Source organism: Macaca fascicularis, chromosome 8 (assembly GCF_037993035.2).
Source record: "Macaca fascicularis isolate 582-1 chromosome 8, T2T-MFA8v1.1".
NCBI lineage: Eukaryota > Metazoa > Chordata > Mammalia > Primates > Cercopithecidae > Macaca > Macaca fascicularis.
In genome coordinates, this window is record NC_088382.1 from 32373792 (window position 1) to 32401333 (window position 27542).

General features: G+C 40.9%; 1 protein-coding gene across 5 annotated transcripts in view; it reads right to left on the reverse strand.

Moving 5' to 3' along the window:
- KIF13B (kinesin family member 13B) overlaps positions 1-27542 on the reverse strand; it is a 194130-nt gene that overhangs the window by 119195 nt on the left and 47393 nt on the right. For 4 of the 5 annotated variants that reach the window (XM_074000589.1, XM_005562969.4, XM_045399003.3 and 1 more), the window contains exons 3-5: positions 8225-8237; positions 2975-3035; positions 515-607 (exon numbers count right to left, since the gene is read on the reverse strand). In XM_074000589.1, coding sequence (XP_073856690.1) covers positions 515-607; positions 2975-3035; positions 8225-8237 — 167 coding nt within the window. Of the gene's footprint in view, positions 1-459; positions 608-2974; positions 3036-8224; positions 8238-27542 lie in introns of those variants that run through there. The other variant, XM_045399005.3, reaches the window with a different exon arrangement.

Here is a 27542-nt window from a genome sequence, read left to right on the forward strand (position 1 = left end):
CTTCTTGAAAACATCTGACACATTCTTCGGTGAGAACATTTCTAGTTGGACAAGCTGTACGCTTTACTCTCATAAAAGTAACAAGTTCACTTCAAATAGATTTTCTTTTCTTGACCACAGAGATGCAAAAGCCAAAAAGCTTATTAGTTATTACTGGAGAGACATTAAGAAGTACATTCTTTTTGGTATTTTCTCTGTTAAGATTCTGAAAGCCTTAAAAAAGCATGATCTATAGGCATGGCTAGTAATATGTTCAACGGTCATAGCTCTGTATTTTTTTTAAAAACAACCCTGCTAGTGCCTTGTGAGAAAAAATCAGTAAAGATAAAAGATCCCAATCCTAATTTTATCACATTCATTCTAAAATAATGTTATTGACTACTTTCAACATCTACAATACTTTCTGAAAGCAAAAATAACAAGGAATAAATCAGCAATGTTATTCAGTAAAATACACACAGTTCTACTTTCTCCTTCATTGATGGTTATGTGATTCCATGTTATTTAACATTACCAGTCTGTCCATAGGCAAAGATACATGCATTGTAGCCATCAAAAGCATTCTGCAGGATATTCTCCCCAAGGCACTTGAAAACAATATCTTGACCTGAGAGAGAGAGAATAAGAGAAAAGACATTTTAAGCCAAAACTACATATGAACAATTCATAAAACAAAAACAAAAATCTCAAAAACGTATAATGTGCTTATTTATCTCCAAACAAGATTTTTAAATTTGATGAATGTTCCCAAAGGCTTATGCCTTCCAGGTTATTTCTAGTTAGCACATGAGGGAAAACCAGCTCCCTGTACTACATACTTGAACAAATAAACACTACTAAGAATCCCCTACAATGCAGAGCCAATGAGCTGCTCACTTTATAATCAATGATTATAAATATCTGAAATTTATACTTGGAACCCAGGTGTACCTGGATTTAACTATTTACCACTCAGCCAATGCTTTTATTCAGTGGGTACCAGAGTTTAGAACAATCATATATATCAACCCCCTCTCCTTTCCCTCAGTGACAATTTCTAATTACAGGATCTATAATACATACCAGTTAGGACAGGGAGTCAGAGCCTGGAAATTTCCCCCAGTTTTCATCATGGACATAAACCACAGAGTCAAGTTTATGTCCATGGAGATAAATGAGATATGTCATTTCCCCCCACAGGCCAAATGAGATATGTCAATAGTCAGTAATCGAATGTGAATCTGACAAGTCACCCTACCTCACTTAGTCTCAATACCATATGGAAGAACTGGATGCTTTTATGTTATGGCAAGGGTATTCCATTATGTCTCTTCTTTTTTTTTTTTTTTTTTTAATACCAGTTAATTTATACTTCTGATATTGGGCCACCTAGACCAAATGAATCTTAACTTCCAAACAGCCATAATATTCATCTTTCTCATAACAGAAGCCAAAACAATATGATGCTTAATATTTAAAAGAGATTGTTTAAAAACAGGTGACAAAAGCAGTTAGGAATAAAGGCAATCAAAGGCTGTCTCTGTAGTCCTAAACTTGTGGTGAGATGGGGCTAGAGACAGTCATCATTTAGAATAGAGTAACAGACTTCCAGAGCCAAAAGAAAATTTAGAGAGAATATGGTATCTTCCTCTTCATCAAAGAGAGAAAACTGAAGCTCTGACAGGTGAGGTGGGCCTAGGGTTCCTTTTCTCCTTGGCCGGTGCTCCCCTTCTTTCAGTATGCCTTCCTGTCTCTCCCACCCAATCTCAGGCCTCCAGGGCAATCTAAGGAGCAACCTTGCGCTCCCAGCCTCATGTAAGAGCTGGGGATTGTGAGTGTGGAATAGCCACTGTGTGCACTAGTCATGTAATTTCATCAGCATATACCAAGAATGGCACATCGTGAGTCTCCCATTTTCTAATCAACATTAAAAACTCTAATAGCAAACACGGGAGGGTGTTGTCTGTACTTTCTAAAGTTATGCAAAATAATGCTATGGTACTCATATATATCCTATGGTAAATATACAGATATAGGTTACCATCCACAGTTCCTGGCTCATTAACCCTTGTTGCAGTCTTTTACATTGCTGGGGCACTTTAGGCCTCAGGAAACGATCTGATCTCCTACCCTCCTTCTACCTGCCCGAGGCAAGATTCTCCTCTGATTGTGGGTCTCGAGCTTCTCATTCCACAGGTCCTGCCTCATATCCTAGAGGAAGGAATGCTACACAGAATGGCCAAGAAAAGTCTGAACAGACAGGACACACTGTGTTCAGATCATGCGCTTTACGTCTAATCACATTTCTAATCAGTTGACCATCATGCCTATGTAAAGAAGTCTCCATAAAAACCTAAAAGGACAGGGTTCAGAGAGCTTCTGGATTGCTGAACACACAGGGCCCAACAGGAAGAACTCATCCAACACACCGAGAAGGTGCCACACCACCTCCACGGGGACAGAAGCTCCGGCACTTGGGACCCTTCCAGACCTCACCCTCTGTATCTCTTCATCTGGCTGTTTACCTGTGTCCTTTAAAGAAAATCTCTTGTAATAAACCCCTAAACATGAGTGTTTCCCTGAGTTCTGTGAGCTGCTCTAGCAAATTAATCAAACCAGAAGAGGAGGCTGTGGGAACCCTAACTGGAAGCCAGTAGGTCAGAAGTTCTAGAGGCCTGGACCTGCGCTGGTGGGAAGGAAGGAGCAGTCTTGTGGGACTGATTCCTCAGTCTGTGGATCTGACTCCGTCCCCAGGTAGACAGCGTCGGAACTGAATTCGAGGACGCTCAGCCAATGTCTGCTGCTTGGGGTGCAGGGAAAACCACCCCCATGTTTGGTCACACACAGTCATCTTCTGTATTGATGATTGTTATTGCGATGTGACAGCAGATGAAACACATAGTTTGGGGGGTTTGCCAAGCAATCGTGTAAAGGAAAAAATACTGAACACCTCTTCTATACGATCAGTAGCTGACAGGATGCTGGATTCTATTACCTGCATACTTTTCTTTGACAGATTCATCCATAGACCAGAAACAATGATCATAAGCAAACACCTGTTGAAAGTGAACATAAGTGTGTATTAAGAAAACCTTAACATTACTTACAAACCATAACTGATAGAACTGTTCATAATAGTGAAATACAACAACTTATTGTCATACAATGGGAATTAATTACGTATGTAGAGGCTTACAATGAGAACTAAACACCCTATAGGTGATATGACTCTATATTTTACACAGAAAACTATTCACAAAGTAACAAAAGAGGTTACAAAACAAAATGTGTAATAAAATGGCTATTGCACACACACGCGCACCTATAGTCACACACACAGTTACACCTATAAAGTTTATTTTTTTGCAACAAAATTAGTGATCTTTGTTTTATGTTTTTATATGTTTTCAATATTTTTATTTTTGTAGTCAAAGATATTTTTTAATAACATTTAAAGATGCTCACTACAGCATGTCCAAAATAGCTTAAAATAGCAGAATGTTTAAATAAATTATGACACGCCCATGCACAAGTATAGATTTGAGGGTATAGAAGACTTACTGATTTAAAAAAAAGTTTATGTTAAGGAAAAAGTTATAAAAGTCCAGAGTATGATTCTATATTTGTACAAAAAAACTACATGCATAAAAAGCAGGCACAATCTGTATTAAAATGCTACTTGCTGGGATCTTACAGATAATCTGTTTTGATCTTTCGCCTTATCACCACTTTCTAGAATATCACATAGTTCTTTTGCATTGTTTGAAAAGCTTCTTTTCACTAATTATTTCTTTTTCTTTAAACCAACGAAGCAAAGGCAAGTTTTTCACTGACTGCATCTTTCACTTTTTCAATTTCTGACAGTTTCAAATCTACTTATTCGTGTTTTGTGATTTTACCTCCCTAAAGATTTTAAATGCAATTGTTTTAAAATGTATCTCGGTTCCCATTTTGCCACACTCTCCCACTTTACGAGTCTGTTGCCATGCTTCCTGATGATGGTGTGCATGTTAGTTTGCAGGTGCATCTTAGCAGGGAGTGTTTATTTTATGGTTTACATGATTGCTTATTTTTTCCTCTCCTGATGGCCACCTTTCCATGACTAGTTTATGCTGTCATTTCCATTACCGAAGCCCAGATTTTGGTCTTCTCAAGGCCCAATGTCTCTATCCCTTCCTATTAACACAGACATTAGCTCAGTGTTGGTGGCCAAAAACTGATTGTAAGCCCACACTCACAGAGAAGGCTCACCCAAATCAGTTTTCACAAGCTGAGCTTGGCTCCAGTCCCCAACTATACACCAGTGCCCCCATGAGTCGGCAAGAGTTGAACTTCCAATCACCTCCAGGCACCTGGTCTGATTCCAAAGCCCTCAAAATATGTCACTTCAGCCCTTGCTTACTGCTGGTCCTTGAAGTTACATATGTTGTTGTTGTATTTTTCTAATTTTGGGTAGAGATGGGTCTCACTATATTGCCCAGGCTGGTCTCAGACTCCTGGCTTCAAGCAATCCTCCAGCCTCAGCCTCCCAAGTACTGAGATTACAGCTGTGAGCTACCATGCCCGGTCTAAATATGTTGTTTTTGAGTATGATGACATGATTTTCACATTTTAAAATATTTTATCTATCCCTGCTATAATTTTGGTGGTGGCAGGAGAAGGTTTCTGTGTAAACTCTCAAGATTATTTGGACCAGAAGTTTAAAGGTTAATTTCTTTAAGAAAGAAAATTAGGTTAAGATGGTAAATTAAGAATGCATACTGATATCCATCACCCAGCTAAAATTAACTCAAAATGACAGAGGGTAAGGGAAGTGGGGAAAATGCCAAAAAGGGAGACAAGGGGGGAAAAGAACAAGTTTTTGAAACCAAGAGTACTTGCTTGTGCCTGGATCAGAATTGAGAAACTCCTGAAAAAATAGTTCCGATGAAACTGATGGGGGTAAGGGTGGGGGCCTGCAGGGAGAACACAGGCTGCAAAGCCAGTGAGCAGTTCTGGGAGGTAACAGGAGGGCAACTAAAGGGGCAGGGAGAAAACCCTGGCAGCAACCAAGAGGACAATTGACTCAGCACCTCTGGACAGGTGAGGATCAGCACACCTGCGTCTCTGTGTGAAACAGCAGGCAGGGGAGACACCTGTTCCCTGGAATGGGGTACTGAGGAGGAAGCGAGGCCAGGAAGTGAAAGCAGACCCCCAGTGGGTGACAGCTCCCAAGAGCCCTTGGGCCCAGAAGATGTCATCCAGCTGCAGTGCTGTGTTACACACTGCTCACCCTCCATGTTTTTCCAAAGCTAAAATGTATTATCTATCAGCAGTGGTGGCTCACTAAGCCATTTTCAAACAGAGAGGAACAAAAGGAGGAAGATGGAAGATGGCCCCAAAGGACTGGGCATCAAACTGGGAGGAACTACCTTGCAAACTCCAGGTGTCAACCATAGTGAGAATCATTACAGCAGAGTAGGATTAAATAAAACGTGGAGCTCAAACGAAGTTTCTCCTGCCCTAGCTTTCCACGCTCATCTCCATAATTTTATTTAATTAATTCTGTTCTTAATAAGGCTAAGTAGAAACCATCCTGATTCTTGTAAGCTTAGTTCTCACTTCAAAAGCCCCATCTCCACATGTGTATACAGTTGTCCCTTAGTATCCTGAGGGGGACTGCTTCCAGGACCTCCTATGAATACTAAAATGCATGGATGTGTAAGTCCTTGTATAAAATACTGTAGCATTTGCATATAACACATAAATATCCTCCTATCTACTTCAAATCATCTCTCGATTACTGAAAACACCTAAGACAATGTAGATGTATGTAAATAGTTGTTATGCTGTACTGCTTTTGAAATTTTTACTTTTTTTTTTTTTTTTTTTGAGATGGAGTCTTGCTCTGTCACCCAGGCTGAGTGCAGTGGTGCTATCTCGGCTCACTGCAAGCTCCACCTCCTGGGTTCACACCATTCTACTGCCTCAGCCTCTCGAGTAGATGGGACTACAGGCGCCCGCCACCATGCCCGGTTTTTTTTTTTTTTTTTTTTTTTGTATTTTTAGTAGAGACAGTGTTTCACTGACGATGGTGTGCATGTTAGTTTGCAGGTACATCTTAGCAGGGATGGTCTTTATCTCCTGGCCTTGTGATCCGCTCACCTCGGCCTCCCAAAGTGCTAGGATTACAGGCGTGAGCCACAGTGCCTGGCCCTAAATTTTGACTTTTATTGTATTATTTTTCGTAGTGTTTTAAAAACTATTTTCAACTCGCGGTTGGTTGAACCACAGACGTGAAATCTGCAGATACAGAAGGCCGACTGTATATTTACCAGAGATAGGTTCTAAATGGCACTCTCCTCTCCATTATTATTGGGTTTTTTTTTTATTTGTCTTTCTTTTAGGGATTTAACAGTGACATTTCTTATTCCCAATTTGAGTTGAGAGGCTATCACCGAAGCAACCATACCGGAGCTAAGCCCGTGTGCTCAACATTGTTCAAAGGAACCTGAGGAACAAAGAAGGTAAGCGCCTTGCAGCTAGCAGGTTGCGGTGCTGGGATTCCAGCCCACAGTCTGGATCCAAGGTCCCTCCTCTGCACCACTAGGCTAGCCTAGCTCTATTCCCCAATATGAAAGTGCCAAAGCCTGGCACAAAGTTGGGGACTAATAAACACTTTTTATTTACTCCAGCACTCAATCATCCTCTTCAAGGCTTAGCAACTTCATAAATTATTATAGGTATCTTCCAGGCAATGATTTCATAAAGTGGACAAGCCTTTTCTTTCCAAGTAAACACTATAACAAATTCGAATAACACAGAAGCATAAAGGAAAAATCAAGGTCTCCCTGTTCAACAAGTCCACCTCTCACCAGAGGTGACCTCTGAGGTGTTTAACCTCCCATGTGTTTTAAGTCAACACATTTTCTCTAAACATGCAACTGAATTAAATAAAATATGAACAATTTTTAAATAACCAGGCAATGGTTCCTTCATATCTTCAATGCAACCTCCAGCCTCTGCACCAATAAAAATAAAAAAACAGCTGGGCATGATCACTCACACCTGTAATCCCAGCACTTTGGGAGGCCGAGGCGGGTGGATCATTTGAGGTCAGGATTTGAAGACCAGCCTGGCCAACATGGTGAAACCCCATCTTTACCAAAAATATAAAAACCAGCCATGTGTGGTGGTGGGCACCTGTAATCCCAGCTACTCAGAAGGCTGAGGCAGGAGAATCACTTGAACCCGGGAGGCAAAGGTTGCAGTGGGCCGAGATCACGCCACTGCACTCCAGCCTGAGTGACAGAGCGAGACTCCATCTCAAAAAAATACATAAAAATAAGAAAACAAAAATAATCCAACACATTTTCAGTAGAAAAGATGAGAGAAAGTTTACATATATAAAGAAACCAGCGCCCTATTCAACTTTTTCTTAATAATGTTTTATACTGACAGGGTGACTTTGTTTGTCATTCAGTCCCTGTGGTTAGGGGGAAAAAATTTAATAAATAAAAGATCTTAAAAAGTCAGAGTCCCAAACAGCCATGTCTATAATACACATTTTAGCAATAATAATAGAGAACTGAATTACAATTCAGCCACGGGCTCTAAAGGAAAAACAAAACCCCAAGAATGGAGATTAGCAATCTAAGTTTCCTGGAAGTTCCAAGTAACTTCATGGTCAGATAAGAAACAGTCTTTGTGCTCACTTCAAGCAGGGCTCCACATTCCCTAAAAGACAGAGGCGAAAGCATGTTCCCTTGAGGCGGCTGCGGCTGCACAGGCTTCTGTTGGCGGGGAATGCAACCCCAGCTGTCTCGGGAGCAGGGAGGATGAGTCGGTTTTGACCACAGTTTGGAACTACCAGTCTTGAGCCAATCTATGGAGGCAGCTTGAGGCCACGCAGGTTTCTGTTGGCCGGGAATGCATCCCTAGCTGTCTCGGGAGCGGGGAGGATGAGTCGGCTTTGACCACAGTTTGGAACTACCAGTCTTGAGCCAATCTATGGCACAAAAGGAATCTGTGTTGTAGCTGCTAGGAGACCAGCCAGAAGTGGTCAAAGTGCAAATACAGCTTTTCCATAAACCTCCGGCCCTTCCCATGCCAATAAATGGCTTCAGATTTGTGAGTAGGCTGCAGCTTGCATTACTTGTATAAGATGACAGAAAATATTTTCCTTTTTGAGAAGAAAAATTCTAAGAGTTCAACAATATGCACATAAGATCTTTACAAGCATCACGTAACAAATCAAATCTCTTACCTTCGTCTGGCCCCTGAGCTCCCAAAACAGATGTCGTCATTGACATGAAAGAAAAGTTAAAACAAACAAAAGTTAGTTTAGAAGACTTTTTTTGAAGGGTAAAATAATAAACATTATGTAAATTCACAGTAAGAATATAAAATACTACCTTTGAAGCCACATAGTAATTTAAAGGATAAATGAATGTCTATAAGCTAGTAAGATAGGCTGCTAATCATAGACAACTTGTGTCTCTCTGGCAGAAGGAGGACTGAGCACAGATAATTGCAACAGTCCTAATATTTCTGCCTTATAGATTTAGCTTTTATCTTTGTGTATGCCTTATAAATATATATTTTTTTAATCTTTTACTTTTTTATCATCTGGTTTCAGGTCCAAGTAGCTTTCTCTGCTTTGAAAAAGCAACAGATACTCTCTTATCTGTTCAGGCTCTTCTACAAAACAATGAATTCTATTCTGGCCAAGGAAAAAAGGCGAAATTAAAGAAACCACTAATTTCTTGCCAGTGAGTTAACCCAGCTGAGTATCCCTCATCCAAAATGCCTGAAGTGTTTTGGGTTTCATATTTTTTCTGAATTTGGGAAGACTTGCATTATGCTTAACAGTTGCACATCCCAAATCGGAAAATCCAAACTCCAAAATGCTCCAATGAGCATTCTGTTTGAGTGTCACATGGGTACTCAAAAAGTTCCAAATTCTGGAGCATTTTGGATTTTCTATGTGGGATGCTCAACCTGTACTTACTGAATTACTCACTACTTATTCCTCTCTGCACACATAAGCACTTCTAACCTCCCACCTTCCTCCCACTGAAACTGCCACTTACTGACATCTCATCAGGGGACAGGAAAATAACTCAATGTATACAACCAATGTAATCCTGAGATAGTTTCAAACTTACAGAAAAGTGGTAAAAAGTACAAAGAACGCCCATAGACCTTCCCCCGCAATTGTTAACACTGCCATGACTGCTTTTGTCCTTCTCCTTCCCTTTCCCCCCAGGATTTATATGAATAAATACACATACACACACACACACACACACATATATATATATATATAAAAAATATACATTTTTTTTTTTCTGAACCATTTGAGGGTAAGTTGCAGACATGCCTCTTTTAACAATCCGGGTGTCCGAAACAGAGAAAACAGTCATGGGTTCCTGGTTTCTGTTTCCGGTTGGGCCAGTAAAGCCCCTTCCTCATCCCTCTTTTCCGCTTATCACTAGAGATAGAAACTAAAGACCACGGCTTCAGGCTGCTAAAAGCCTAAAACAAAACAGAACAACAACACAACAAACTAAGGCAGGTCGGACAAGCTTTTCTAAACTTCCTAAAAACGATGATGTTCACTTACATAATAACAGGGCAATACTGAAATCAGACAATTTTAAGAATAAAGGAAAGTACTTTTGAAACTGGAATAAAATAGGAACAATAATAATTGGCCCTTCTCAGAGGATCAAAACTCAACCTTCAGGGCCTGAAATCTGAAAGGAAACTGTACGTGAAAATGTTTGTTTCCAATTGTCTTCGACCATCTCTTTGTTGCTTTGTCTTCTAAGATTTTCTTCTAAAAGAAATTTAATACTTATTTGTATCAAATGATTTCAGACAAGAACATTAAAACACCACAGAAAGTCTAGCAAATGAGTGATACCTGTTTAAGAGATTTTGGAGTAATATCCAACGGCTAATACATAAAAGAAAATAATTTCTCTGGAATAACAGATGTGGAAGAACTTCCTGACAAAAAGACTTCTGAAATGCTTATACACTACTGGCAGATATTTAAATTAGTACAACCTCTATGTAAAATAGTATGCAGGGTTTTTTTGTGGGTTTTTTGTTTTTTTTTTTAAAGACAGAGTTCTCACTCTTGTGGCCCAGGCTGGAGTACAGTGGCGCATTCTTGGCTCACTGCAACCTTGTTCAAGTGATTCTCCAGCCTCAACCTCCCAAGTAGCTGGGATTACAGGGCCTTACCACCACATCAGCTAATTTTTTGTATTTTTAGTAGAGATGGGGTTTCACCATGTTGGCCAGGCTGGTCTCGAACTCCTGACCTCAAGTGATCCGCCTGCCTCAGCCTCCCAAAGTGCTGGGAATACAGGTGTGAGCCACGGCACCCAGGCAGAGATTTCTTAAGGAACTAAAAGTAGATCAACCATTTGATCCAGCAATCCCACTATGGGTATGCACCCAAAGGAAAGTAAGTCACTATGTGAAAAAGACACATGCATACGTATGTTTATTCTAACACAATTCCAGATTGCAAAGACCTGGAACCAACCTAAGTGCCCACTGACCAATGAGTGGGTAAAGAAAATGTGGTATATATATGCCATAGACTACTATTCAGTTGTATAAAGGAATGAATTCTTGTATTTTGCAGCACCTTGGATGGAGCTGGAGGCCACTATTCTAAATGAAGTAACTCAGGAATGAAAAACCAAATATTGCATGTTCTTACCAATAAGTGGGAGTTAAGCTATGAGCATGCAGAGGCATACAGAGTGATATAATGGACTTTGGAGACTCAGAAGAGGGGGAGTGGGAGGGGTGAAGGATAAAAAGATTACATATTGGGTACAATGTACACTACTTAGGTGAGGGGTACACTAAAATCTCTGAAGTCCCTGTTGTATAACTCATCCATGTTACCAAAAACCACTTGTACCCAAAAGCTATCAAAATAAAAAAAAATTTTTTTAATAGAAAAAAGTTTTTGAAAATTTAAAAAAAAAAGACTTCTGAAATGCTAGAGAGGTTACTGACATGCTATCATCTTTTCATTGTCTTTATAAGCAAAGCAGTTTCTCATCAATTGCAGGTGGCTTTGCTATAAACCTAGAGGGAGGTAAGAAGAGAATTCAACATGGATGAAAGGCCCCACTTTAGGCCAGGTGCACTGCATGCTACATGACTCCATTCTCATGATAACTTTGCAAGATACTATTAGGATTTCAGTTTTACAGATGCAAAAAATAAGGCTCAGAAAAGTCAACCCGTCTAGCACATACTACAGGCTAAACATCCCTGATCTGAGAATCCAAAATGTGAAATGGTCCAAAAATCTGAAACATTTTGAGCACCAACATGATGCTCAAAAGGTCATGTTCAAAGGAAATGCTCATTACCTAAGTATAATGCAAATATTAAAAAAAAAAAAAAATCGAAATCCAAAACACTTCCCAAGCATTTTGGGTAAGGGATACTCAACCTGTAATAAGCAGGATGGATCTGGGATTCAAAACTAGGTCTTCTGACTCCCAAAGTCCATGTTCTTGCCCACACTGATCAAAACACTCTCAACAATCTATGAATCACACATTAACCACTGCTCCTGCTAACATTTCCCAATGTATTAATTTCTCTCATTCTAATGATTACCTAATAAAAGGTTAGCACTTGGTGCTTATGCTAGAGTACATTTACTATTCATTTTATTTATAGAAACTCCAAAGTGTCTTTTCTGAGGGGAAAAATATATATTGTGTGATATTTCAAGTTTAAATAAAATGTTTTCGTACCAAAAATATCAACTCTTCCTAAGAGACAAACAACAACTATGAAATTCAATACCATATGACACATAGCAGAAGAATCCACGGGACTAACCTGAATTCACATCATAATAAAAACAGAAACAAACCAGTAAATTAATTACAGAGCTAAGTTTGCCGCTAGGGATTCTGGTAGCTACGACAGCAAAGCTCAAATAACCTGCACAGGCATGGGACACCCAAAGATGTAATTACAACCCTGTACAAAAATAAATAAGTAAATTAATTAAACAAAACCTTGTCAAAGTGTAGCTGCAATTCAATACAGCCATGTCTCACTCATCCCAAGATCCCTTAATTAGAAACCTCAACTATCCAGATCACTGTGGAGATTCAGGAAGCAAAAGCAGCTGCTGACCAATCTAGAGAAATGTCTCAAAGTGCAAGCATTGAAGCTGTAATTTCTCAGCTGAGTTGAATTATTTTTGTTGTTGTTGTTGCTTAACTTCATTTTGAAATACTTTCAGGCTTACAAAAAGCTCCAAAAATAGTACAAAAAAATCCTGTACACCCTTCTCCAAGCTTCCTCAAATGTTAACCACCAAATGTTTCTTATAACACCACAGCCACAATGACCAAAACCAGTAAATTAACCATCAACACAGTTTATTAAATAACCTATAGACAACCTCCTCCAAATTTTTGCCAGCTACCTCCACTAATGTCCTTTTCTTGGTCCAAGACCTTGTGTTACATATACTTGTCATGTCTCCTCCAACCTGGGGCAGTTTGTCTCTCATGACCTTGACACTTGAAGAGGACTGGCCATTTATTTTGTAGAATGTCCCTCAATCTGGGTTTACCTAATACTTCCTCCTGACTAAATCCAGATTGTGCATTTTGGCAAGCCTACCACAGAAGCAACATTCGCCCTCCTTGGTGCATTATAGCATGAGGCATATGTGGTGCATGTGCCATTACTGATCATGTTAATTCTGATCACTTGGTCAAGGCTGGATCTATGAGGTTTCCCACAGTAAAACTACTATTTTTCCCTTTGTAACTAGTAAGAATCATGTGGGGGATAAACTTTGAGACTATGGAAACACTCTGTTTCTCATCATACTTCAACCTGCGAATGTTAGCACCCACTTGTAATTCTTGCCTGCAACAACTATTACCTCCCAAATAGTGACTGTTTAGTTACTGGAGACCTCCCCAGCCCAGGTAGATCATCATAGATGAATGTGCTTTTTTGGGAGCAGGCAGCTTGGGAAACAACAAACGATATGGCTGCATATCTGGGATAAAGACAGTTATCTATGAATAAACTACCTTCTTCCTTTTTACTGATCTGCCTTGGGGGCTCGTGCTCACTTCTCATTGAAATAACAAATCACATCATACAAAGAAATCAAATTATATCTGTAATTTCTAGAATGCCAGAATACGAAGAATTTTATAAACTGATCACCTCTGAAAATGTTGTAATACTTCTGTCCATGACACACAAAAAAATTGATATTGCGTCCAAAAGTAAACCACACAGTATCACATATGTGTAAAACACAAAACAACGTCAGTAGAATGGAAAGTTACAGATCAATTACTGTTATCAACTACCAAAATAAAATACTGAATCCAAATCCCATCACCTCTTTTAATTCTAAAGGTCTGAGTTGCTGAAATCTTCACAACTGAAATATATGGAATCTCTGTTTCAACAAGACCCCACCCCAACCCGCTGTATAACAGATGTATACATCACAAAGAGCTTATTCTAATACAGCCATACTACGTCATGATACTGTTGCTTTTTTGAACTTAGCTGGCACTACCAGCAACCAAACAACAATCTGTGTGATGAGCATGATTTTTTTCTTTGTCACTCCTCCCCCAATGTACTTTCCACACGCGGAATGAAGCCGAGCTGACTTGAAATTTAGAAAGTGACTACACTCACAACAGAAGCTTCTCAACGTTTGCTTACTCCAGCCAACTCTCTGTAAGAAGTACAAATATCACAAACAGGCCCGTTCGCTGTGTTCTCAATATCTAGAATTTTCCATCCACTTTTGAAGGATAAATTCTAATAGCAACATTGATAAAATAGAGTATGACTGGAGAATAATAGCATTCAGGAAGTGGGGGGATTTGAAAACTCTACCAGTGAAAGAAGTGGAAATGCCTGGAGTGGGTAAGATGAGAGGAAGATAGGCTGCCCACCCTCGAAGCTGACGGGACTCATACCTGGCAGGGGAGCTGACTTGTTTTAGGTCACTTCCAGGGCTGCATTCAGTAAAATCTACTGGGAAAAGCTGCCAGAAGTGGGATATCTCTTTATTTTATTGTTGTTTTGAGATGCAGTCTTGCTCTGTTGCCCAGGCTGGAGGGCAGTGGCAAGATCTTGGTTCACTGTAACCTCTGCCTCCTGGGTTCAAGCGATTCTTCCACCTCAGCCTCCCAAGTAGCTGGGACTACAGGCACCCACCGTCATGCCCAGCTAATTTTTGTACTTTTAGTAGAGGCAGGGTTTCGCCATGTTGGCCAGGCTGTCTCAAACTCCTGACCTCAGATGATCTGCCTACCTCAGCCTCCCAAACTGCTGGGATTATAGCAAGTGGTTTATTTCTTTAGTATAAGAATAATTAACACTGTTTCAAGAGACAGCCAGTTCCCCTAGTAGTGGAATGTCTAAGGGGAGAGCAGAAAGCATCTGCTGGGAACTGGCACAAGGAATGTGAAGCTGCCTTGGATTCACTGTACAACTCTTTTCACTGACAATAAGAAAAGGAGCAGTGAGCCTTCAACATCCCTATCAGTGCCACCTGTGGACCACTGGCGGCTCAGGCGTCATCTCCCCCAACACAGCTACGTCATTTCCCTGTACTCCATATACCTACACTTAGATAACACCATTCCCCCTAGCAACTCTGCTTGCTCAAGGCCCACCCACAAGAGAAAGGCTCTTATCACATTTCATCTCCCTCAAACATCCGTCCATATGAACCTATACAAAACTGATTTCCTTCCCCAATTCCTATATAAAGCCGAAACTGTTTCTACTGCTTATGTAGGACCACTCGGTTTGTCTCATGATAGAATAAATTTTCACATGTCATCTCGGCTAGACCGTAAGCTTCTGAAAGACAAAGTGTTCTTCCTTTACGGGAATGTAAGGCTTTTTGCTTATTCCGCAAATATTTCTTAAGCTGTTCAGGTGATCTGGCCCCTGCCTCTATCTCCAACTACATCTTATACTGGTATTCCTTTCACCCCCGTGGGACTGACCCAGGTACCCATTTTTCAGTCTCAGGGCTTTCATACATGACTATTTCTGTCTTGGACTCTAGAGGCTAACTCCTATTCAGTTATTAAACTTCATTTATTCATTTATTAAACTCATGATGATTAAATTTCTCAGTTTAATCAGGAGTTCCCTAGATACTATCTTTCCTAAACATCCTATGTTACTCTTGAAAAAGTACTATGGGGAGAATAAAACCACTTCCACCACCATCCTCTGTCTCTAAAATCATGCCCAAAACAATAAAGAAAACAATGTTTCCATGTTCAATGAAACGTGGAGATATTTACAACTGAAACATATGACATTAAGACAGAAAATGCATCCACAAAATACAAGAAAAGACTGAAACTGAGTGGTGCCAATTACCCCAGAAGGTAGAAGGGGAGGGGACCTAGAAAAGGAAGGTTGTTTGAAAAGAGTAGTTACACATTTCCTGTGTCCAATCTCAGGACAGTTGGTAGCTACCGGTAATTTACAGTCCTTGGAGAAAACTTTCAGAGAAGAAAAAAGTTTGACAACCCCGTTCTACTAGAATCTTCCACCCACACAAACAACAACTGGTTGAGAACAGAGGGATATCCAAGCAATATGGCCACTGAACCACAACTAGTATATTTCACAATCACAGGACTTTAGAAATATGAAGACTCTGATGTATAAATTCCATAATTTCAAACTGTCATATGCTGGGATAGCATACTTGAAAGAATACACTCAGTAGTAACTCAATAACTTGCAAATCACTTGTCTTTTCTCATCTGTCAAACACACCGGCAGAGTAAGTTTCATTTCATTGTCCACTTTCACTATAAGAAAGCCTAAATCTAGCCAGGTACAGTGGTGTGGGCCTGTAGTCCAGCTACTCAGGAGGCTGAGGTGGGAGGATTGCTTGCGTCCAGTAGTTCAGGACCAACATTGCAAGATCCCCATCTCTACAAAAATTTAAAAGAAAGGAAAAAAAAAAAAAAGTTTAAATCTGGCCAAAGAACACTGACTCATTTGCAGAGGGTTTTTTGTGAAGTGTATTTCATGTCCCACATTCACAGGGTAATACATACTCATTTTAATCGTGGCAAATTCAAATAACTTCAAGGTATTCTATATACAGAGATTAGAATACATTATTGAGCTGAGGCCCTGGGGCCAGACATCTGGCCTTGGGAGACAGGCCAAAAAAAAAAAAAAAAAGGACAGATTATTAAGATATTCTTAGACTACAAGCAAAGAAAGCTTATAATTTTTATTTCTCTCAATATTTGTGCTTTTCAATTTAATCCCTATTTTCCATTGTGTTTCTTGATCGGATTAATACGACTGAATTTCTAATTGATTAGATTGAACTGGGGAAAGTGTTCACTGAATATGAAATTAACTAATTTCCCCCAGCCCTTCACCTTTTCTACACCTCTATCTCCAAACCAGAGGCCACACACTCAAGGTCTACAGGCCTGCCTGGGCAAAGTGGCTCACACCTATAATCTCAATATGTTGGGAGGCGAAGGAAGGAGGATCACTTCAGCCCAGGAGATAGAGGCTGTAGTGAGTTATGATCACATCACTGCACTCTAGCCTGGGTGACAGAGCAAGATCCTGCCACCAAAAAAATTTTTTTAAAAAAAGGTCCACAAGCATTTTGTTTGGTTCTCACTTTATTGATCAAAAGTAGAAAATTAGAAGATTTTACATTAGAAAATCTAAATTTTCAAATTCTCTTGAAAATTCAGAAGACTTGGAAATGCTAGGCTTAAGCTCCCACACAGCAGCAACAGGTAGATCTGAACCACTACCACCTCCTACTAGGACCCTGCAGTTTCAAATTCCTCCTATTAAGAGAAAACAGAAAAAAGTTTTCTTTTCTTCAGACTTGAAGAAAAACACCAACTCACAAATTCATAGGAAAATCAAGAGAACACTTCCAAATCCAAGTCCTAAGAACCTAACAGAGCCATCACAATTATGTTAGGACTACATTACAGATTCTATGCACTCCATTAAATACTATAGTCTGCTTTAAAATTCCAAAACCTAATTCCAGCTAGGCTAAACAAGGAATCCCAAATTCAAATGTCCCTAGCAGCAGTAATGTCATTAGAATTAATAGCTATGAAATCAAATTAAACCTAAAGCCTTTGTCTTCACTATAACCAGCAGTAGGTCTAGAGTTTAGATCTAAGCTGGAAAGCTTGGGACTTCAAATTAAAAACAGGTTGGGCGCAGTGGCTCACACCTGTAATCCCAACACTTTGGGAGGCCGAGGTGAGAGGATCACTTGAACCCAGGAGTTCAAGACCAGCCTGAATAATACAGCAAAATTCCATCTCTACAACAACAACAACAACAACAACAACAAAAAACTCAGTGTGGAATAGTGGCACTCACTTGTGGTCCTCAATACTTGGAAGGCTGAGCTGGGAGGATCACCTGAACTGATGAGTTTGCAGTTGCAGTGAGTTATGATTGTGCCACTGAACTCTAGTCGGGATAACAGAGCAAGACCCCACCTTTTTTTTTTTTTTTTTTTTTTAAATAAAGAGGCTGGGGATGGGGGCATGCTGGCTCACGTCTGTAATCCCAACACTTTGGGAGGCCGAGGCGGGAGGATCGCTTGAGCTCAGAGTTCCAGACCAGCCTGGCCAACATAGTGAGACCTCGTTTCTACGAAAAAATTGAAAAGAAAAAAAAAGGCATATGTGAAGTGCCTGGCACACGTATGTTGATGCATGCTTGATAAATGTTAGATGCTATCATTTTTGTGATTCTGTCTCATGATGCAATGTTTTGGGGTTAAGTCAGCCAATAGGTTGAGAGAAACTGAAATTTACTATAATTACTCCTCAAATTGATAGCTTAGCAAAGATTCCCTTAACTTCCTTGAGTGAAAATTCAGTTTCCAAAAGTTCCCCGACTACCTATTTCACTACTTACAAGAGAATAAACAGCTTAAGTAACCAAAGATGGCTTTATCCCTGTCCTAAGATATGGTTTTCACCTTGAAATGTCTCACAACCCCAACCTCCCTTTTTCCTTCTGATAGTCATTCAGCAAATATTTACAGAGTCTGCTGTGCCAAGCACTAATCTAAGCCCTGGAGAGACAGCCTGGAAAAATGGGACAAAAATCTTGCCCTGCAGGAGCTTAAATTATTAAAAATAGAATGAATGAATGAATGAATGTAAATAAATACGTCATATAATAGGTGCTAAGGGAAAAAATAAAGCAGGGAAGGTGGACTGGGTGTGCGGAAGTGGAGGTAGAGTGGAAATTTTAAACATGGTGGTCAAGAGAAGCCTTGCTGGACTGGGCACAGTGGCTCAAGCCTGTAATTCCAGCACTTTGGGAGGCCGAGGCCGGCAGATCACGAGGTCAGAAGATCGAGACCATCCTGGTTAACACAGTGAAACCCCGTCTCTACTAAAAAAAAAAAAAAAAAAAAAAAAAACACAAAAAAATTTGCCGGGCGTGGTGGCAGGCACCTGTAGTCCCAGCTACTCGGAAGGCTGAGGCAGGAGAATGGCATGAACCCAGGAGGCAGAGCTTGCAGTGAGCCGAGATCACGCCACTGCACTTAGCCTGGGCAACAGAGAGAGACTTTGTCTCAAAAAAAAAAAAAAGAGAAGCTTTGCTGAATTGACATTTGATGGTGACCAAGTGGAAGCAAGGGAGCGGGCCACATGGCTGGTGGGGCACAACACTGCCCTGCTTCATGCCCTCCTGGTTTACCACGCACCTTCCCAGCTGTGCTCTCACCCAAGCACGCATCTAAACCACACACTGACCTGGTGGTCATAATTTGGCCTCAAATCCCTCAATGGCTCCCGACTCCCTCCCAGATGAAATTCTTTTTTTTTTTTTGAGACGGAGTCTCGCTCTGTCACCCAGGCTGGAGTGCAGTGGCCGGATCTCAGCTCACTGCAACTCCGCCTCCCGGGTTCACGCCATTCTCCTGCCTCAGCCTCCCGAGTAGCTGGGACTACAGGCGCCTGCCACCTCGCCCGGCTAAGTTTTTTTATTTTTAGTAGAGACGGGGTTTCACTGTGTTACCCAGGATGGTCTCGATCTCCTGACCTCGTGATCCGCCCGTCTCGGCCTCCCAAAGTGCTGGGATTACAGGCTTGAGCCACCGCGCCCGGCCCCCAGATGAAATTCTAACTCCTTAAGCAAGCAAGGCTCTTCACAGCACCACCACCCCCCAACTCTCCAGCCTCAATCTCCTACAGCCGTGCTTATGCTTCCACTGAATTACTCTAAAAGCTCAGCAAGTCCTTCAGGCTCAGTCACTTCCGTCCTTTCGGTTACCAGGGTGCCTCCCCTACTGTTCAGGCCTGATGATGGTCTACTTCTTCAGAACAAAAGTGACCTTCTCTGTCCCCTACTAGTGACTCCTAAGTCCCTCGGGTCTTCTTTTCTAAGGAAGTATCAAAGCTATATTGCCCTCTCTGTGACTGCGAGCTCCCTGAGGACACAGAAGGTGTTTCTTTCCTGGTGCCTTACATCATCTGGTGGGCACTCGATAATGCTTGTTGGACTCTGACATGAAATGATGAGCTTGTCTAAACTGTTCGGTCCCGATTTATGTTGTCCCCATGCCTGCTATAGTTCTCCCAGTGTACTGATACTCATCCAAAAAAAAAAAAAAAAAGTTTCAACAGATTCATTAATACACCTTTTTTAATCCAAAGACTGGAATTCCACCTATCAACTATTCAGAATATACTTGAATCAAAAGCAAAAAAAATGCTTTCAGAGATGGAGAAAAACAGAAGCCATGCTTTTCTCTACAGAAGAGGCCAGGTATATGCTTAATTTAAGGTTACAGACCAGAAGGGGTTGGCTCATCTGCTTCTAACAATCTTAGAGTTTTGGAGGAGTTTGAAATGATGGCTTACTATTATAGAAGCCAACAGTTACTGCTCAAAAAATGAAGAGAGAAACATGAAGGAGGAAAGCATGACAGGCAGTCTGGGGCAGGGACCATGTGAGGAGAGCCCTGACGTATTAATTTCGACATTTCCTGAGAGGCTGCAGAACAGGCACAAGTCCTTGCCCTCAAGGAGCTGACAATCCCGTAAGTCAGGTATCTCAACATTAGAAAATCACATATTTGCGGTCCATCATGAAAAGGATGCTAAGCCATGATATTCCATTAATTTATTCTGATGGCAGAGAAATAAGAACTTAGAAAGCTTTAAATAAAAATTAGTTGAAATAACCAAAAAAATATCCTTTTTGGTGCTTAATGAGGTTACTCAACAGTATCGCACAATATTGACTCACCTAGCATATTACTTACTTGGTATAGGATTAAAGTAGTGCCATTTAAACATATTCGCATATATATTGATTGGCAATTACTTCTAAGGTGTAAGAAAGTGGTAACAGTCTATACACTTCACATGGAATAATGCTGCATCATAGTCACAAAAAAGATAAAATTGTTACATCTGTATAAATAAAATGAGATCCGTGGTGGGCCTCAATGGGTCTGTGAATCCTTGCTACTGCTTTTTGGTTTTTTCTAGGCAGAGGAGTTATATAGCTTTCAGATTCTTGAAATAGTCTAGAGTCTATAACCCAAAAAAGGTTAAGAAACAGTGCGGTAGAGACAATTCATGAAGAGCTATGAGGTTCCATGTCCTAGGTCAGCGCTGGCTTGGGAGAGACTGAATATTCAAATAGACAGCAGGCAGATCGCACACGACCAGAGCTCTAATTCACAGCCTTGGTCATTGGCCCATGAGGGTGGGACCTTGGTCAGTGACTCTTAGCTTCCTTATTTTTCGCCCCTGCTTGCAACCCAGAATCAGAGAGAGAAAGTCAAGTATGCTCCCCACAACAAGCACCTAAGACATCCACTTCTATAAGCCTGCTTCCAGCTCCCCCAGGCCACAGCCTCCTCTCAGAAAACCCTCGAAGCTCTCCTTTTCTCCACCATAAAGTTTCCCACACCCCCACCTGCCTCTGTGCATCTGCCAAACTCAAGTGATGGTGGCCGACTCCCTTGCTGGAGTGCACTCTGGTTAACAGTCTGTTTGTTCTCATTTGTGTGGTCTTAGTTTATTTCCATAGGCTGGTTATCTAACACCTTAGATAAGAAGTAGAGCCACTGAGGACCAAATGTAAACGTAAGACACCAACAGAATAGTAACATTAACTTGCAAGTTTACATTTCTACAATAAGGTAACTTCAAAAGACACTGAAAAAAGGAACTGCCAGAAGAGGAGGAAAACCAGGCGACAGGCACCACTGGGAGGTGAGAGTTTGGATAGAGAAGATGCCATGGGCAGTAGTACCCGGGCTACAGAAAGAACAGGCTCATGGAGGACACGAAGGCTCCCTATATCTGTCTCTCTGTTCTGATGTGGACTCAACCATAGCTCATTTATTCTCTGCATTTCACATAGCCATCCAAACTACCTAAGCCTCAGAAATCCAAGGAACAAGCTCCTGCCACCATCCTATAGTGGTCTGAGTCCAATGTCACAAAGGCCAGTGAAATGGGAGGTTAGCACAGCAGGCCTGGGTCTCTAGCTCCCAAAGACCAATTTTAAGAGCTGCTTTAATTACTCCTTGAGTTCATCTCCTGTGACTCTGTGTGATGATTCCTGACTCCCCTCTCCAGGCAGGGTGTGACTAAGCATATCTGTGTGACCGTCCCTTAAGGTGCTTCTGTTGCTTCACAGCTAACCAATGCGAAGTGGCACAAGCTTTGGACATACAACTAAAAGGTGAGCATCAAGTACACCCTGAACTAGTATCTAGAGCACAAAAAGATAGAGGGTGATCACTTAACAGGATCACTGGCTAGATGTGGTGGCTCATGCCTGTAATCCCAACACTTTGGGAGGCCAAGATGGGAGGATCACTTGAGCCCAGGAGTTCAAGACTAGTCTCGGCAACAGAGTGAGACCCCACGTCTACAAAAAAACAAAACAAAAACAAAAAAAAAATAGCTGGGTGTAGCGACGCACACCTCTGTATTCTCAGCTAGTCAGGAGACTGAGGCAGGAGGATCACTTGAGCCCAGTTGGTCAAGACTGCAGTGAGCCATGACTGCACCACTGCACTCCAGCTTAGGCAACAGAGCCAGACCCTGTCTCAAAAAAAACAAAAAAAGAAAAGAAAAAAGGATCCTTGATCCACCACATGAGCAGGGAAGTGGTGGGAAGAGTAGGCAGACTACCATGGATCAAGGAAGAAATGGGAAATATAATTAAAGAGAGAGGGTAATGGATGGAAGGGGATGGAGTCTAAAAATATCTAAAATGAGTTGTAAAAGTTCACAGGATTGACATTCAGTATACCTTTGTGTAAACTGCCCAGAACACTTGAATTCCAGATACCATTCCAGAGCACACAGACAGTCCTACAAATCTACTCACCAGAGAGAGGGCTACAGGCTTCACTGTTTCTAGAAATGACTTGAAGATGGAAGAACTGATTGTCTAGATACACCAGCAGGAACGTGTTCAGATCCTTTCTCAGATGAGATCACACCCAAGCACACCCTACGCCACCTCCTTCCAGCCTTATTGCCCCCAAATAATAAGCCTGAGAAAGCATCTTCTTCCCAAGAGTTTATAGGGCTCTATCTTTCATTTAGTTCGATAGAAACAAGAAGTGTATGGCAGATGACACTTGTTTCAATATGAGAACCAACAAGAAAATATTTGGTCATAAGATATTAAGATGGGATCCTGAGACTTTTTATTTCCATGGTGATTCAGAATAAAGTAACATGAACGACCTTTTTCCTGGTCCTTTTCCTTTAACTTTTAGCCAAATTTACTTAACCCCTCTTGTGAATGAGAAATACCAAAGAATGTTTCAGAGAGTTTTCATCAATATGAGCCACAAGTAGAGCACAAAGAGCACAAACGGGTTACAGGATAACAGGATTAATTTGTTTTCCCTTCAGCAACTGACATGCTAAACGCTGCTGCAGGAAAAGAGGTACCTGGTAAAGTGAGACCACCTGGCCAGGGCCTGCAGTTGTACGGTTTGTGTCCTTCATGGAAGCACCTGACCCAGAGGGGAGTGGGGGCTAAAGAGCAGCCCCTGCCACAGTGGGCAGGCAGAAAAGGGCCACAGCCAAGAAGGGGCACAAAGAAAAAGGCACCATGTCCATAAAACTGAGACAGCTCAGAAGTGGTGCCTTCTTCTAATTAAGTCTGGCCAGAGGGGTCACCTTCCTCTCATCTGCACAAAAACATCATTTACTGGTAAGAACCCTGGAGAGGGCATTGGCTTCCATGTATTGTTTGCCATGGGCATCAGACAAGGCATTTACTATAGGTGTGAAGCCCCAGCCATGATAGAACAACTGGGTCTAGCTCTCCTGCCATAAACAGCAAGGAAACTGGGCAAAAGACCTGAAGTGAATGTGTTCAAACAATGGACAACAGGCAGAGTAAAACGAGGATCCCTGAGAGGAGAACAAGGGAAGTGAGCCCTTCAAGTGCTGAGGTTTTCTGCCTATAGACACTTTCCAGATCATGGGCCAGGAAGGGGGAACCCAAGCCAGAACTTGGTGGCCGGAACTGAGTAGACGGGGATTAGAGACCTGAGAAGCTGACGCAGTTACAGTCTGCTGGCCAGGGAGAAGGAAGCAATGCAGAGGGAGAACTCCAGGAATCTGCTCGGGGGCCCTTCAGTCTTTGGCTGAGAAAACTGCACATTCAGGAGGTGAGACACCAAGCAGCGACAAAAATCACCAGGAAACAACTAGTACTGAAGAAGCATGTGTAAGCTGGACAATTCCCAGAGCTCACATGGGGCTTGGAGGCGTGAGTTACAACCAGCCAGAGGAAAGATCTCCTTAAACACCAGGCAGCATTTAGTATAGAGCCTAGTATTGCTAACTGCCACAATTGCTAATTTCTAATTGCTTTGTTCTGTGATACACTTAGCATTATTTATATATATTTTTTTCTTAGTATATTTCCTCTGGGTCCAGGCAACCACTGATCTACTGTCTTTTTTCTGGACATTTCATATAAATTAGATTATAAAATATGTAGCTTTTCTACCTGGTGTCTTTCACTTAGCATGTTTTTGAGACTCATTCATGCACACCCAGCATGTTATCAGTACTTTATTCCTTTTTTATTGTGCACAGTATTTTGTTTATCCATTTACCAGCTGATAGGCAGTTAGGCTGTTTCTAGCGTGAAGCTATTATAAATATCGCTGCTTGGAACATTCAAGAATAAATCTTTGTATACACATTTATTTTTATTTATCTTGAATAGATACCTAAAAGTAAAGTTGTTGGGTCACATAGTAAGTATGTTTATACCCAAAAGTATATTTAACTTTTTAGGAAATGGTAAAACAGTTTTCCAAAATGTATGTACCACTTTACATTCCTGTCAGCAAGACGTGAGAGTCACGGTTTGCTCCCCATCTTCACCAACAGCCAGTGCAGCATCGTCTGTCGTTTTGATTACAGACATTCAAGTGGGAGTGTAGGGGCCTCTCACTGCAGTTTTAAACTTGCATTTCTCTAACAACGAATGATGCTGAGAATCTTCTAAAGATGTGTTTAGACTTCATTTTAGAGAAGAGAAAAAGTTTCTCAATTGAGTTTCTCTCCACATTAGACTATTACAAAGATTAATTCTTATCCAAGTCCAAACTACTTCCTTAGCCCATTCACACTGATTTTTCTGTTCCATATCTATTCAGTCCTTTGACCTCTTCAACCACATTCGAGCTCCTTCATAGTCTTAGTGTAGACATTCGTTATTATTTCCCTTGGGTAACTAAAAGTAGAACAGCTGGGTCATGTGGTAAGCATATATTTGTAAACTTCACAATTACTATTTGTTTTGTGGTCCAGATGCCCAAATTAATAATGCATGTTAATTTATTTTGGGAAATTATATTTGATTTCTAATGTTCATACTAGATAACACACGTACCTGAGGCACTATGCTAAAGTAATCGTTATTCCTTTAGGTCTCAAGTCTCTAACTATTTAAGCATGTATAATCAGATGGCACATGAATGTAACAGTCCCAAGCAGCTAATAGTCTAGTTGATGAGACAAGAGGTAATTAGATAATTCAAGATATTAAACTGTCTTCATGACATGACACTATAAGAAACAGTACTCTACACTAAGAGTAAGCAGCCCTCGTTCAGTTTATGGTCTGCCTTGAACATGGGCTTTAGGATCCTAGGTAGTCACTTAACCTCATTCAACCTCTCCGCCACCTCGGTAGTAAAGTGGGGTCACTATCTACATAACGTACTTCACACTACTGTGCATCGTGGGGTGTGATGGAAAGAACATGGCTTGGGAGCTAGGCAGACTTAAATTCAAATCTAGATTCAATAAATGCTTGTGCTCTTACTGGAACCAAAAGCTATTCTAAGTGCATTTCACTTATTATTTTCTCTAATTCTCACAATAACCCTACAGCATCTATCCTATTATCACCCACATTTTATAAATAAGGGAAGTGAGGCTTAAAGATTAAGTAACTTTACTCAAGGTCCACAATTAAATACAGTCATGCATTGCTTAAGGAATACGTTCTGGGAAATGCATGACAAGGCAATTTTAACCTGTGCAAGCACCACACAGTGTATTTATACAAACACAGATGGTGCAGCCTACTATGCACACAGGCTGTATGGTATAGGCTATTGCTCCTAGGCTACAAACCCGTATAGTATTTTACTGGAGGCAAATATAACACAATAGCAAGCATCTGTGTATCTAAACATAGAAAAGGGGCCAGGCACAGTGGCTCATGCCTGTAATCCTAGTACTTTGGGAGGCTAAGGCGGGTGGATCACCTGAGGTCAGGAGTTCGAAACGAGCCTGGCCAACATGGTGAAACCCTGTCTCTACTAAAAATACAAAAAAGAAAAAAAAATAGCCAGGTGTGGAGGCAGGCTCCCGTAATCCCAAGTACTCGGGAGACTGAGGCAGCAGAATAGCTTGAAAGCGGCAGGTGGAGGTTGCAGTGAGCTGAGATTGCACCACTGCACTCCAACCTGGGAGACAGAGCAAGACTCTGTCTCAAAAAAACTGAATACGAATAAAATAAAATTTAAAAAAGGTACAGTAAAAATAAGATACAAAAGATTTAAAAAATGGTATAGTTGTCTAGGGCATTTACCATGAATGCAGTCTGCAGGACTGGCCATTGCACTGGGTGAGTTAGTGGGTGAGTGGTGAGTGAATGTGAAGGCCTAGGTCATGACCATACACTACTGTAGACTTCATTAACACTGCGCACTTAGGCTACGCTAAATTTATTTTCAAAAATGTTTCCTTCTTTGATAAACTAACCAACCTTAGCTTACTGTAAAGTTTTTACTTTATAAACTTTAACCTTTTTAACTTTTTGATTCTTGCAATAACAGGTTAAAACACAAACACTATAGAGCTCCACAAAAATATTTTCTTTCTTTATATCCTTATTCTAGAAGTTCTATATTTTTAGAACTTTTTAAAAAAACTTTTTAGATTAAAAAAAAAAAAAAAAAAACCTAAGACACACACATTAGCCTAGGCCCACACAGGGTCAGGATCATCAGTATCACTGTCTCCCACCTCCACATCTTGTCCCCACTGGAAGGTCTTCAGGGGCAGTAACAGGCATGGAGCTGTCATCTCCTGTGATAACAATGCCTTCTTTTGTAGTACCTCCTGAAAGACCTGACTGAGGCTGTTTTACAATTCACCTTTTTAAAAATAGGTAGTAGGCATATACACTAAAATAACAATAAAAAGTCTAGTGTAGTAAATACAGAAACCAGTAACAGTCATTGATGATCGTTATCAAGTATTATATGCCATGCATAATTGTATGTGCTAGACTTTTATATAACTGGCAGTGCAGTAGGTTTGCTTTCACCAACCTCACCATAACCACGTCAGTAATGCATTGCACTACAACTTTACCAATGGCTATGATGTCACTAAGCGACAGTAATTTTTCAGCTCCTTCATAATTTGACGGGACCACCTTCACATAAGCAGTCCACTGTTGACTAAAATGTCATTATGGGGTGCATGACTGTGATACAGCAGTGATCCAAACCAAGGCAGAAGGAATATTTACCTCTAAATAATACTCTGCTGGAGAGAGAAAATCAAAACTGTACAGGTCTTGTGACATCATAAGGACTGCATTTTCTCTCCAGGACCTGTTGCTCCAGTGGCTCCACGCTCCCTGCATGAGTCGCATATGTTTGTTTCCCTCCTTTCCCCATCCTCATGAAGCCCTGTGTTCTGAGCAGGCGAACATCCTGGAGGAAATGTGTTCCAGCCTCCAAGTAGAGGGAGTGTTATGTGAGGCAAGGGAGGGAAGATAGAGGGCAGAAAAGACTTTTCCAACCTACCTAACACAAGCAAAATATGGCAATTTTGGGGCAACACCTGGAGTAGGGAGGGAGGCATAGGAAATGTCTTAGAGAAGCGAAAAAAAACTAAATTCTTTATTTCATGTCTCAGGATCGATTGAACCAACTCTATAGAACAGTA